This window comes from Pleurodeles waltl, chromosome 1_2 (genome assembly GCF_031143425.1).
Source record: "Pleurodeles waltl isolate 20211129_DDA chromosome 1_2, aPleWal1.hap1.20221129, whole genome shotgun sequence".
Taxonomy (NCBI): domain Eukaryota; kingdom Metazoa; phylum Chordata; class Amphibia; order Caudata; family Salamandridae; genus Pleurodeles; species Pleurodeles waltl.
Window position 1 is genome coordinate 692,866,393 of NC_090437.1, and position 14,649 is coordinate 692,881,041.

At 42.3% G+C, this 14,649-nt stretch overlaps 1 protein-coding gene across 2 annotated transcripts in view; it reads right to left on the reverse strand.

Moving 5' to 3' along the window:
- Positions 1-14,649, reverse strand: part of SH3D19 (SH3 domain containing 19) — a 324,933-nt gene that overhangs the window by 29,141 nt on the left and 281,143 nt on the right. The window contains exons 11-15 of one of the 2 annotated variants that reach the window (XM_069242645.1): positions 10,197-10,455; positions 3,955-4,023; positions 3,717-3,845; positions 1,564-1,636; positions 926-1,056 (exon numbers count right to left, since the gene is read on the reverse strand). In XM_069242645.1, coding sequence (XP_069098746.1) covers positions 926-1,056; positions 1,564-1,636; positions 3,717-3,845; positions 3,955-4,023; positions 10,197-10,455 — 661 coding nt within the window. The remainder of the gene's footprint in view (positions 1-925; positions 1,057-1,563; positions 1,637-3,716; positions 3,846-3,954; positions 4,024-10,196; positions 10,456-14,649) is intronic. The other variant, XM_069242646.1, reaches the window with a different exon arrangement.

Here is a 14,649-nt window from a genome sequence, read left to right on the forward strand (position 1 = left end):
GTTTTACCTTGGCTAATTGTACAGTTAATGGTACATGTACTTTTGCTGCATCTATCCATATTTTTGCAAGTGGACAGTCTTTATTTGTAATTTCTAATTCAAGTGTTTGCTTTACTCTGACATGTTCCTATTGCAAAGCATATATACCACTACCTTCATGGCCACCCATTTACTACCTCCAGGTGTGAATATTTTATTATGTAACTGAAAATGATCTGTTATTGCACATCTAAGGTCTTCCCTAATAGGGGCATCTGTTAATACATACATTGGTGCTTTTGAGACAATTCTCATAGTACATTGCTATGCAGTGGGAATGATCTTATAGGAGTCTACCGAGATAAACAGTTTGTGAAACTATTTGATGCTAGTTGACAAATACATTGTATTTATTCTTAAAAAACTGGGGTGCACTGGTGAGAAGTGTAACTATAGCCTTTTCTCCATTTTGTAACTGACTTGTTAGTCAGTTCGATTCCTTAATTCCCTGTTTTAGTGTAGGACTGATCAATCACTGATCACGTCATCTATAGTCCTGTTAAAGGTTTTTGCCCACATTATTAACACACCACTTGTGGCACATACAGTTTCACTATTTCCTTGCTTGGTGCAATACCACCAATTAATTAGTAGGCTTCTTCCAGATTGTCACTCCCCAGTAATGTCAAGATTTAAATTGCTGTGAAAGCAGCTTTGATATTGGCATCATAATATCCCCCTCTAAAGGGATCACACACCTTCATATGCTAAAGTTTATTTTATTGAAATATGATAAAAAAAGAGGAAAATATGCAAATATGCCAAAAGCAGAGAAAACAGAGCAAAACATAAAAGTTCATCTTCAATTACACCAATATACACCCTGCACTGATTGAAAACTTGATTGAAACCCCTTACATTCAAATTTAATTGAGCGACTACTTACAAGAACTTTAACAAAGCTGGCAGGAAACATCCCAGTGCGCCCTTTAATGTGTCCCTGATACCATTCATCGTCTAGCTTCTCCAGCAGCTGGACAAATTCTCCAGCTGTCAGACTCAAATCATCGGAATTCTCTGCAAGAGACCATAGTTTTAATTAAGGAGCAGATATCATTCTAAAAATGAGTACCTACTGCTGTGAGTTTCAGTTCATGTTTTACTAGGGCCTGTGGAGATGATGGATCACAACAGAAGAAGCATGCATCCTGCGGGGTGTGTTGATGGAGTGTCACCATAATACTTAATCTCATATTTACTTTTCAGGCGAATTTTCACACCGACTTCGACAGCATGAAAATGCTATGCACAGTAACACATACAGAGCACTAAATGAATAGACCCTTGAATACAAAGTGCTATGTCCCATTTAGTTTCTATTCCATGTTTGCATGGATATGTCACTAAATCATTTCACAGATGGCTTGAAGACAAATTATATATCCCATCTTTCGTAATCGTATCTAGATTGTGTGGTTTCACATTCATTTGGAGGAAATATTGGAACTCTGAATTAAGGCTTGTCAGCATTATGGTTTCAGAGAGAGAGTGATGTAGCTCCATGCATTTCTACCCAATGCTCACCTCCGGAAAAATCATGCAGCACAAGGGCATGGGGAGTGTCGCTGTCGCCATTCTTGCATGCACTATTCCGATCCTATAAAAGAATGACACACTGAAGATTCATGCAAATTTAGCAAGAAACATAATTCATTAAAATTACAAAAAGGCTCCTAAATATTCTGCCAAATGTATAGTGGTGAGGTCTGAGGCCAAACAATGGCTCAAAACTACAGACATGTGACAAAACACCTGGAGTAACATAAGCTCTATAAGTAACTATTTGTACCTGCGTCGTGTAAATGGAAAGTACACAACCACTGCACTGAACTCTGCAGTAGTTACCTGTTCCTAGCTATACAGTTTTTACCAAAAGACACCAACCCTCCGATTCACAGAACCTTTTTAACACATTACAATAGCCTACAGTGACTCTCCACTTACAAATCCACGGTTCTGATTCACAAAACCAGGAATTACAGATATTTCAATGCAGAGTGTGCACTTACAACTGTGACAATTTGGCAAAATGCACAGAAAGAAGCACAGTTAGCTGTAATTGTGACCAATATGTTTAGAAATTCGGTTTCCAAGGGACATTTCATGAATGTCAAAAATGCTAAGATGGTGACACCAATATCATACCTTTTTTAATGCTCCCCAACAAAGCTAATGTCCTTACACTTTCTGCACTCCTTAATTTGCACCTCAGAAAAGAAGGTGTAAAAAATGTAGTAAGCCCCTACACTCTCTCATTAAAACGAGGGAAGAGGGTCTAGATTAAGTGATTACTTCAAATGTAAAAGGATTTCCAAGTGAAGAAAAAAAACAACTAAAAGCATTGTAGAACTACATCTATCCCTAAACAACTTCCTGAAGATTATTTATTATGTGGACATTCTACACATATAAAATTAGTCGGAACAGGTGCATGTAGGAAAAAAACTGAAATTCATAGTTTTCTGTGCTGTAGTTCTGAAACTCTGTAATAAAGCAAAAAGGTGTAAGGCATTCATTTTAGAGAGAGAGATTTATTACGTTTTTGTGAATCAAGCCTTCCACCAACACTTATGAAATGAAGCCAAATAAAAAACAGTAAACACCAACACTGATGAGATGTAGTAAATTAGTAGCCAGGATGATGACGTGACTAGAAATCAAGTGTCCATCATATTTGTGAAATCACAGCACTCCTTAGAACCACATCACAAACAGGAAAGGATTGCAAGATGAAAATTGTTGGAAGAAAATAATGTGGATCAGAACCACAAAACTGTGGTCAAAAAAGTTTGACATTAAAATAAAACACCATACCATAAGGTGTTGTGGAAATTAATAGCAATTAGAATTTATGTAAAAATGGCAACCACATAATGTGAGGATAGGATGTGTGCGCAGGGGAACAGAAGGCAGCACTGGTGACAAAGGGTGAGAAATGAGTCTTTCCAGGCAGTGCAGAAATATGCAGGATATGGGTCAGTCGTGGAGTGAAAGTAGTAACAGAAACCTGCAAAACGGAGGAACAGAGGGAACCCCTCCTCCCTTGTTAAGAAGATAATAAATTAATTAGTTTTATATTTAAGGAGATATTATTGTAAAGAATGCTAGTTAACACCAACAAAGCACAACATTTCTATAACAAATGTATTTGCATGTAACAGAGACGAACACCAAGCTTAGCTACTACAGGTCCTTCCAGAGAGTCTACTCCATTACTGCCTCAACTTTGGCCAGAACACAAACACACTGGCAAAGCACATTCAGACTTGAAGCATCATTGTGGATTGGGCATGATTTGACACCCATCAAAAATTGATAACCCTTCAGTATGTGATCGGGAGGAACGCTGCGTTTCCGGCAACCAAGATGGAGCCTGCACCGCCTTCAGAAGCACCCTCTGCCCCGCCACCATGGCCACCCTCAGCAATTTTTCCTTTTGTTCACCACATTCTCAACAAAACAAAACTTGTATAGGTCCATAACTAGGCTCCAAAACACGGGAACACAGCAATGTTCGCAAAAACGTTTCACAATCGTGGGTTCATGAATTGGGAAACCTCTATGCAAACATCCCATACTAACTAAATTTCATACAAATTCATCTGAAGTTAAATACAACCAAAAAAATACTAAGCTTTGGTAGATGCTAGCTGTGACAGATTGCTCCGAGTGCTTACCTTCCTTTTGTTTTCAAGAGGGGTAATTATTTTCATCTTTGACATGTGCACTTCACCACTTTCCTCTCCCTTTTGGCACTGGTAGTGATTGCTGTCAACCTGCTCCAGCAGCACCAACACGTCTCCTCGCTGCAAAGGACATCAGGCCAATTATGCTTTAAACTGAACACACCCAGCATTCCTGCTGACAAGAGGGTCTCCAGAATGGAAAATGACACAGAACCAAAGCCAGTTTTACCTTGCAAGAGAGTTCTTCTGGATTTCTGGAGAGAAAATCTCGCTGCGCTATCCCATGAGGCACAGGCAACTAAAAGGCAAAATGGAGGAGTCAATTATATAAAGGAGGGTAGTTCTTATATTCACCCAGGCAATCTACATCTGTATTGTGTAGCAAATAGGTTACCGCAACTTTTGAGTGGATTTAGATGTTTGGTATTTATGAACAGCGAGAGACAATTTTGCTCATGTTTATTTTAGCCCTTTGCACATTTGTGCACACAGAAAGATGTTACAAATAGTTCTCACTAGCCAAAGAGCGTAGAAGAGGGCACAAATCTGCACACATTAGTTGCCAAGTCTGATAAATAGAGGACACCGAGATCTGTGCATATTAGTAGTCAAGGCTGGCAAACAAACGCAGGTGTAGGGATGAAAGACGCCAGCTATCAGAGCAGCTGTGCGATCAGTGCCCTTCGTCCCCATTGCCATGAGGTTCCTGTGCATTTCTTTCACATAGGTTATTCGGTACCTAACCCTGAAGGGTCCTACGAAGTGCTGGTTTCATACTGCAGAGACACACGGTTGGTGTGCCTTGAGAACTGGCAGATCCTCCACTGGTTTTCCCCCACCTTTTAAAGTTGAGGGGGTGCCAGACTTGACTCCCCTTGCAGAGGCCTTGGTTGATGCAACATTATATGGAGCAGAGTATGTTGCAGTAGAGTACCTGCACCCAGAGTTAATGCTTATCGGCCTTCTCCTCTAAAAAGAAATCCTAGTTTCCAGGGTCAGATGAAGTCCTATTATGTTTATCTGGTTTTAGGACTAGAAATGTCCGTGCGTGGATTTTACAATAATGATTGCTTGCACATAAATCTGGCTGCACAGAGGATAGTCTCTGACCACTATATGTGCACCTGTCATTAGAGTTACTTGTACCTGACTGCAAACATCCTTCCATTTCTATGAATGGCAGTATTAAGATGGAGGATGTTGCCCCCAACAAGGACAAACCATTCCCTACTTCTTCCATTCTTGTTCTTTTGTCTCTCTGACATGTCTGAATGAATACACAAGGTTTACCGAAAGCAAGCCCCTGTCTCCAGCTGCAGAGTCAGTGTCCACTTGTGTGCAGTTTGGGAAGAAGACAAGCAGTGCGGTTCCCATAACACTATCAGAGGAAGTGAACCGGGTTGTTAATGAGATCTTGACACAGCAATTAGAAGGACTCTGTATCCCTCAGCACCGACCAAAGAGGGGATGGATTGAGATCCAACTTGATACTTCTGTAGGTGAATGAAATGTGTTATTGCTGCTGCTATTCATAAAGAAGCACCATAAATTATAAAAACTGATTACTGACTGCAAGGCAAGCACACTTGCTAACTGCACTGAAGATGATTGTTTTTATGATGCTCTGACCCTGCCTTTGTGTGCTCAATCTAGTACAGTATACAGCTGGCCTTTACTGTAGCTGGACAGAGATGGTCTTGATTGGTTCCAGTTCTTTTTTTTGTTTATTTTTTTGGGTTTTCAATACACGGACACATACTATAACGAACTAGAAACGACTGTCTGAGGCATAGCACTATATAGTTATGATGATGTTTTACCCATACAAAAACCACAGGAATTCAACAGTTATACTTATAGTAATGTTAAGAAACTAGAACTTGTGGCCTAAAGTTACTTAACGGCACAAGTTTGTTTCTTCAAATAAGTACTACTGAATTTCTATGGTTTTGTGCTTTAAATGGCCCTTTCTGCAGGGTCATCCCCAGACCTTTTGCCTCCCTTTGCCTCGTTTTCGGCCCATGTTTTTTGTTGGCTTTGGGACTCTGGGCACTTTACCACTGCTAACCAGTGTTAAAGTGCATGTGCTCTCCAAGTGAAACATGGTAACATTGGTGTGTCCTCAATCGGTATATTTAATTTACTTGTAAGTCTCTAGTAAAGTGCATCATATGAGCCCAGGGCCTGTAAATGAAATGCTAGTAGTGGGTCTGCAGTACTGATTGTGCCACCCACTACAGTAACCTTTCAAACATGTCTCAGACCTGCCACTGCAGAGCCTGTGTGTGCAGTTTTAAACTGCCATTTCGACCTGGCAAGTGTACCCAACTTGCCGGGGCTCAAATCTTCCCTTTTCTTACACATAAGTCACCCCAAAGGTAGGCCCAAGTTAGCCCCTAGGGAAGGGTGCAGTGTATTTAAAAAGTTGAACATGTACTTTTAAGTTTAACATGTCTTGGTAGTAAAACAACTATTACATTTATTTTTCACTACTGCAAGCTCTATCTCTCTCATAGGTTGACACCGCAGTTACCTTGAAGCAGCCTTTAAATGTAACTTCCAATTAGGAAAAGATAGAACTTTGGAGTGTGGTGTCTCTGGACTCACAATTCAAAATCATAACTGATGGTGAAGTCAAATTGTGAATTGTAAGTCTGAAAATGCCACTTTTAGAAAGTTGGCATTTTTTTACTTAAACCATTCTGTGTCCCTGCCTGCTACTGAATACACATCTGGGGTGTATGACAACTGGAGTTTATGCATTCCCTCTAGACAGTTGCACGCAAAGAGAGCTGAGGTGTGACATTTGCATCCTGTTGGCCCGTCACCAGACTGATGGGCCATTAACTAACTTGATCGGGAAGTGGAGCTCAGCAATGTCTCACACCTGAATAGGGCTCTGCTTTCCCACACAAAGGGTTGCATAACCCCCTGTAGAGTGTCTGGAGCCAGGGAAGGCAGGGCAGGGAACTTGTGATCTTCAAAGGCCTCTTTGAAGTCTCCCCCACTTCAAAAGCACATTTGGGTACAAGTACTGGACCCCAAGACCTACCAAATCAGAACTCTACTGGAACCAAGGACAAAGCTGTGCTGCCAGGAAGGACTGTCACTCTGTAACTGCATTGCTGTGTTGGCCTACTGTTTGCTGTGTGCTGTGCTGCGGGAGGTACTGCCAATATGGTATTTGCTTTGCTGTGTTGGCCTGGCGCTTCTTTCCTGCAGTGAAAAGGACTGGACTTACTCTCTACATCGTTCCACCCAACAGTCTCCAAGGGCTTGTTGGCTTGCCCCTTGTTCTCCTTCAGTCTTAGGGACATCAAAGACTGTCTGCCACTCCCCTGGTGCTGCTGGATTCTGCCATCTGTGAGTCTGACCCTTCCCCCGGCTCCAGTCCTGGGTCTCAGAAGTAGGTTCTGCAGCTCTGCAGCTGATTTCTGCAAATACCGACATCTCCTCGAGTGCTCCCTCCACGCTGACGCAGAGGCTCCTTGGCTACAGGGATTCACAGCCTGCATGGCTCGACGACTAAGCTCTGCACGGCTTGACGATGACAGATCGCATTTGCTTCAGTGGACCCTGACGACTGCATGAGAAATACCCATTGTGCCCTTTATGTCAACACTTCAAAGGTACTGTTTCAGCAGGCATGGGTTCTGTAGCTGCCCTGCCATCCACTGTGGTCAGCTTGGATTTGCACCAGTCCCTCGCAACCTCACGTAACTTTTTGACCGCTAGTGGCTTCTAAGCACTGTTTTCCCATTTAATCTTTAAAAATCCATATCTCGACTTCTATGTAGTGGATTGTCGTCGTTTTGGTCTTATTTTACTCTGATAAATATTCTCTATTGTTCTAAACGGTTGGGGACCATTGTTGTGGTGCCTTTCACTGTGTTACTGTAAATTAAATGTTGCACAAATACTTTACACATTGCCTCCTAAGTTAAGTCTGACTACTCTGTGCCAAGCTGCCAGAGGGTAAGCAAGGTTAATTTAGGGTGTGTATCTGACTTACCCTGGCTAAGACTGTGGTCACTACTTGGACAGTGTACATACTTCTGCCAACTAAAGACTCAACTTCTAATATTAACTATAATGTACCTGTAACCTTTGTTTTTTTCAGTGAATTTCTATTTTTTGTTTTGTAACGTAATATCGGTTTACCGCATGTTAATACAACCACTGCCACGAAGAGGCTTTGGCGGTGTGCAGCGGGTTTTGGTGAATGAGTGGGTTTTCTTTTAATTGTTTTTTGGATCCGTGGATCCTTCGCAAGTTTACCTGCATACTGATCCTTTAAGTCAGTTTATTATTGTTTTTTTCTACCCCTGGCCCGAAGCAAAAAAGAAAACAGCGGCTGCAACTTTCCTCCAAGGTTGCAGCCAGCCAATAAGGGCCTTGCTTTTTCCCTCTATCCGTGATCCTCGCGGGTGGATCCGTGAAGGGTCCGCTTCCCTAGATATCTTTATCTCGTTTTCCTTTAGTATCTCCAAAACTACTGAACTGATTTACACCAAATCACATAAAGCACTCTTTCTGCACGAAAGCCTAGCTTTCAGCCATATTTGGTGTAATTCTGTTCGGAAGTTTTGTCTATAGTAGAGTTCGAAATCCTTATTCGAAATGGCATGGGGAAAACATGTTTTTGGCCCCTACTTTTTTTCTCAGTCCCCACTAGACGAATCACCTTGAAACTTTCCATGCAGAACTAGACAAAGTAGGGCACTTTTTGGGGGAAAATTTCATGAAGATTTGTTAAAAAAGTACCAAAGTTATTAGCAAACAAAAAAATGCCTTTGTCTATCGGAATTAGGCCCTAACTATAAATACGTTCTGGCGACAGCCAGAGATATATACATATATTTGCTTAAAAAAAAAAAAGGTTACAGGGACATTATAGTTAGTCTCACGTTTTAAACTAACCAGACCATAGAAATTCACCTGTTTGAGTTATCGCAAATATCTATAACTCCTGTCCAAAGGTAATTATAACTCGCGCCCCGCCATGCAGTTATCTGATCAATAATTTTACTGCAGATGTTACAATGCCATTATAAATTATGTTATAAAAGTTGTCATAAGTGCAATAATTTGTGAGGTAATTAGCAGTGCATGGCGATAGCGCAAGTTATAGTTGCCTTGGGGCACGTGTTATAGTTACTTGAGATAACCTACTATAACAGCTGAATATCTATGGTTTGGTATGTTTAAAATGTGAGCCTAACTATAACGCCCCTATAACCTCTGTTTTTTTAACGAATTTCTATGTTTTTTTAGTTCTATTTCCTAACTATAAAGTCCCTGTAACCTTTGTTTTTTTCAGTGAATGTCTATGTTTTTTTAACAAAGTGCCGTAACGTAAAGTAATGTTATTCCAACCAAAGTGGGGCCAACCCCCTAACCACCCAACCCCACCCTGTGTAGCTTGAGTTGGCCACTGCCCATCTCTCTGGGTGTGAGAGTGGATGCATCAAGTTGTAGTGGGTGCGTCAATTTCAGTGGGGGTCTGTGAGTGGGTACGTAAGGGTTTCAGTGGGGATGTAGAGGTCTGAATGCATCTGTGAGTGGGTGCACGGGGGTCTGAGTGGGTGTGTGAGTGTCTAAGTGGGTCTGTGAGTGGGTGAGAGATTGAAAAAGAGAAATTGAGAGAGAGCGAAAGAGTGAGAGATACAGAGTTTTGTAGGCTTTTGTGAATGATCTACTTAGAATGAGATATTTCTGGACAAATTGAAAATAAAAATGTATTTGTCAATCTACTCATGGGAAACTCGTTAAGAATTGGGCCCACTGTGTTTATTTGCAAGTCAGCATGTGGAATACCACGCTTTGATTTCTGCCAGCAAATATTTCTTTTAAAGAAGTAAAGGACTGCTGTACTCCTGCTGGACATTTGTGATAGTTGTTCCATCTATCGTATCTGCGATTTGTGCACAAGATATCCAGCAAGTAGCGTTCTAGTGTGTTTTCCATCTTGTGCAGAAAGCACAGCTATATATGTTGTTATTAAATGCAGTTCAGAAACATGCACAGAATATCAAGGTGGGCCATTGTCCCACAATGACACAGATGGGATAATTGGACGTTGACCCTAGTAACCAGGGGGGCCTCACTGTGATGAACACAAGCACGTATTTTGTGGCTCTCCATGGGCTACGAGTGCACATGGGAAGCATCCATCATAAAACATGCTTAGAGATAGAAAATACAGGGTGCCAAAGCAGTGTAAGTGCCACAAAGTTAATTGTTGTCTGGTTCCCACTGAAAAGTAATTAGTTGCTTTGATTAGGTTTTATCAGTTATAATCGATTTGAAAATCACTCTATGGTCTCTGGAAGTTAACACTTGATTTTGATTAATTATCTTGTCAGAGCATTTGTTTGCAGTCATTTCAAACCTTCAGCTTACTTATCACTAGAAGCTGTAACAGCAGCACGTGGTAGACCACCCTAACTGATATTTTAGAGCAGCTCTCACCATGTATTTGCTGTAGAGTAGATGACCTGGTTTGGGCCGAGGAGGTAGTTCTGGCTCTTGTTTCCGTAAGAGTTGGCTCTTCGATCTCTTCATGTTAGTCTTTGTGTTTTTCATACTGAGTCCAGCGTCGGAGGAGGAACGATGAAAAGAGTCTTGTTGCCCCCGAGCTCTAGAAGAAGACACCTTTGGTGGTGGAGGTCTCCCTGGGGCACCTTTCTGTGCTGCTGGTTGAGCCGGTACAACTTTACCTCCTGTTGGCCTAGAAATGAAGTAAATTAGCAAACCCAGCGTTAATTTGACATGGATGATTATGTGCTCTGTCAATATGCTAGCTTCATATATTAGTCTGCAGTGTACAAATGGAAGTATGGGTAGAAAAGATTCCTTGGTTTTTATCGGTCTATTTCCTAGTTTTCACTAATTTAAAAAAAGGTGGCTGGACTTTTTGCTTTTTTAAACATACAGCTGGATTTCATTACCTTTTACTTAGTAAAAGAAGAACTAAACATTAAACAGTATCAGTGGAGGAGGGTGAGGGGCGATAGAAAGGGGCGAGCTGCACAAAAGAGAAAGGGATCTTAATGCTTTCAAAGCAAAATCCAGTCAAGTTTTTGTAGTCTCTTATTTGCTTCGGTTTTTTAAACTGCAATTTGCCTGGATTAGATCCCAGTTTACACTCATGGATAATTTCTAATCTTTCTATTTTATTGCACAGAAAGGATCCTAATGCTTTGCAAGTGCCCCGCTAATTAATATTGCTCTGCAAGCATCTTGCTTGGTCTGTCAGAACTGCGCTACAAAATTACATTACTAATTGAATGTACCATGTGCTAATGCTGCTTAATAGAGTGAAATACTTACCCATGGATTCGTAATTTTGCTACTCAACATACTTGCCAATTTAAGTGCTTGGCTGGCAAGGTGATAAACTGCATCTTCTTGATACAAAGTACTGTCTACTCCAAAGTACTGTTCTCTATTTAATTGGTTCCAATTTGACTTGCATACCCTGAACAAACTGGAGGCGCTCCTTGTCAAAGTTTCTGGATCCTAGACACTAATAAAGTTATGGTTCCGATGAAGGGTAGAGTATTCAGTTTTTGAGTACTTAGATGTTAATATCATTGTGATGAGAAATCTATGTGATCCACGTCACTGCTTTGACAACTTCAAATGAGTGAGATGATGCAGGAATGGAATGCGGCACTCTAGGACAATATAGGCGCACCTCTTGATTCACTGATGCACAAAACCAAAAAGCTTCCCCAATGCATCATAGCAAACACTCTGCCAACTATGCTCTTCCGGCAGCGAAGCTTGCTACCAGTTCACAAATGCCACAATACAATTGCGCTCTGTTGCTGAAGCTACTAGGTGACCATTTTGAGGGACTGTAGCTAGGTCCCTCTGTTTTTTTATTTGCTTATGTGTTATGTTTTCCTCAATTTCCTACATTATATTGATCTTACTGCCACTACTCACTCCCACCTTCCTTTAACCTAGGCTCACCTGTACCTTCAGCCCTCGGTGCTCCTCCCTGCCCTGGTACTCCTTCTCACTCCAGTGCAGCCCGCCTTTTGCACTGAGACACACACAGAGGTTCTCTGAAGGAGCCAGAACACTAAAGGCCTGATTTAGATGTTGGTGGTAACAGCCCCGCTGTCAACTTTTTGCACCCCGCCGTCGACGGTCTGGCCACCGTACTTAGATGTTGGAGGTCTCATACGCTAAAGATCTAATTCGAACCGCCGTCTCCGCCAGGAAACACTGGGCGCATTGACGGCAGGAAAGGGAAAAGGGGATGCCAGTGGGACTGCAGCCAGCCTTCCTGCAGTGTAGATTTAGATGTGCCTTACCGCCACTCGCGCGGTCTGGCCTCCACTCCTAAATTGGTGGATTGGGTGTGAGGGATTAGGAAGGGGGGTGAAAGCTCATCTTTTTACCACCCCTGCCCATGGTCTTGGCATGAGGGGGGTTGGGGAGGTGGGGTGAAAGCTCATCATTTTACCACCCCCGCCCATGGTCATGGCATGACTGGATAACACCCTCCATCACTGCTGCCACCAAACCATGGAGAAAACACAACCCACCTCATCGATGGACTACAAGGTAGGGACGCCGCATTGCCAGTGTATGCTGGATGTGCACTGCATGGATGGTGGGGACCACTAGAGACATATACATGTCACAGTAATTTTTTTTCATCATTGTGACATGCATATGTCGGAGACACGAGTGGTTCAGACACAGATGGGGATACACTGGTACACAACACATATTGCACACATACACAACTATCATTATGGTGCCAGTATTCGTTGGCAAATGAATGCTGACACCACAATGACGGTACATTCACACCTGTCAACTGTGTTCATGTGTGCACATTGCTAGGGGACCTGTACCCGTCATGTTGTACTGCGAGTTGTGTGTCAGTCATTACATGCATGTGTGTATGTGATGCGATTTGCTTGTTGAGGTAGGGGGAAGCGGGTGTGCGTGAGTGTGTTTGTTTAGCAGAGTGTGTGGGTGTGTTAATTGTGTTTGTGTGGCGTGTGGGTGCAGTGTCAATGGTGTGTGTATGTTGTGTCATGGATGTATGTCAATGTCTGTGTTCAGCAATGACGGGTTGTGTTGTGTCGAATGGCAATGTGTTATTGTGCGAATGCGTTGTGTTGAGTAGTATGGGGGTACACCTATGGCTAAGGGGCAGTGTCTGTCACTCTCTTTCATAGCCCTTCCATTGTAGGAAGTCCCTAGAGTCCCGCTGCCGTCAGCGAACCCCCGCCATTCAGATCGCCCGCAGAACTGTAACATCTAAACAAAGCTGGACGAAAATCATCAGAGTGACGGTATTCTTGGGTCCGCGCCGATGTGGCTTTGCGGTGCGACCGCCAACATTTAAATCAGGCCCCATGTCTGGTTTCTGGCCCCACTTAGTGAAATGGGACAAGCACAAATGTGCGCAGTAAAAATTTACTGAACTTCACGACATTTCTGGAACCAATGAACTGAAAGTCAGGTGCACTGTGACAGTTCTCTAATTCCATAACTCTTAAAGCTTGTTGACGGCACCAATTAATTGAATGGGACAAGTAATATGAACATTGCTAGTTTTTTTTTTCTAGAATGCGGAGACTATTTTCTAGCACCTCTACACTTAAACTGCATTAAAACAGTAAAGTCTACACAAGAGCACCACCTTCCATATGCCCTTCTCTCATCGATTTGGGACCTTGTTGGGTTTTATTAGCTTTAAGAAAGACAAGAATCAATATTTGGGGAATTGCAGGCTTGTTTGTGTTTATGTAGTTTCTTATCACACATGGGTGGGTCCCTGCTTCTTTCTATTTTCTTCTCAGACTCTATCCATTATAGCCTCCTGGGACGGCTATCCTCCTTTCTCATCCTCTTTTTAAATTAGAGGTTGTGTGAATATGCCCACGGGGTCACATAACTCATATTTCCCTCACCCTAGCCTCTAATGTACCCTTCCCCTCTTGCTACTATTCCTTGCTCATTTCACCTCTGACAGAGAGGGACTAGCTAGTACTGAGAGAAGGTGTGTTTATGTCTCTACTGACCTCAAGGCCATTTGGAATAGCAGGAGCGGACTTGATTCTCATGCTGCTGTCCTAGCTGAAAGTAAGGAAGCAGTTTAATTTTCCTTTCACCATATTATCTCTGTTTTTTTATCCTGGAATGTCGTTCCCTATTAATAATTAAAGTCGAAGCCATGTGGGAGTAAATTCTAGAAGGGTAAAAGTATGTCTCCTCATGTAAAAATAGAAAAACCAAAGGTCTCTGGGATCTAAGAAAAAGTACTAGGCTCACCTGGAGGGGTGAAGAAAGAAGGATAACATGGGATTCTGCTTTGTTCTCAGTGCTGTCAGGAAGAAACATAACAAACGCTATGTATCTCTATCTTGCATGCACAGTGTGTCATCCTGGCTAAGGTCTAAGATATCACCTGAGTAGGGCCAGCCGAACTGGTACTTGTTGGCTTTAGGTAGCCCTCAGACGCATGAGAGAGGCCTGGGAACCATACACCTATTCAAAAAGTTTTGCTATCCCTCAGCTTAGCAGGGATTTGTGAAATCTGCACCTTCTAAAGATAATTTGTCTTCAGGTCGCCAACCTTGTTTGCCCTTCCACCGCACTCCTGAAGAGACTGCAGACAATACAAAAATCAGCAGGAAGACATTTCCTTGACCTCCCCACACAGACCCACACCGCACCTCAAGAAACTACACTGGTGCTTGATTCAAAAGAGATGCCAGGTCAAGACATTGACCCACGCATACAAAGCCCTACATTACGAAGGACCAATATACATTAACAAACGAATGACCTTCATCAACCGAGCAAACTCCCTCTTTCTCGCAGATACCCCCTCGGATCCACCAAACCAACAGCAGAGGATGTTCCTTCTCTCAACTGGTGGCCAAAGCCT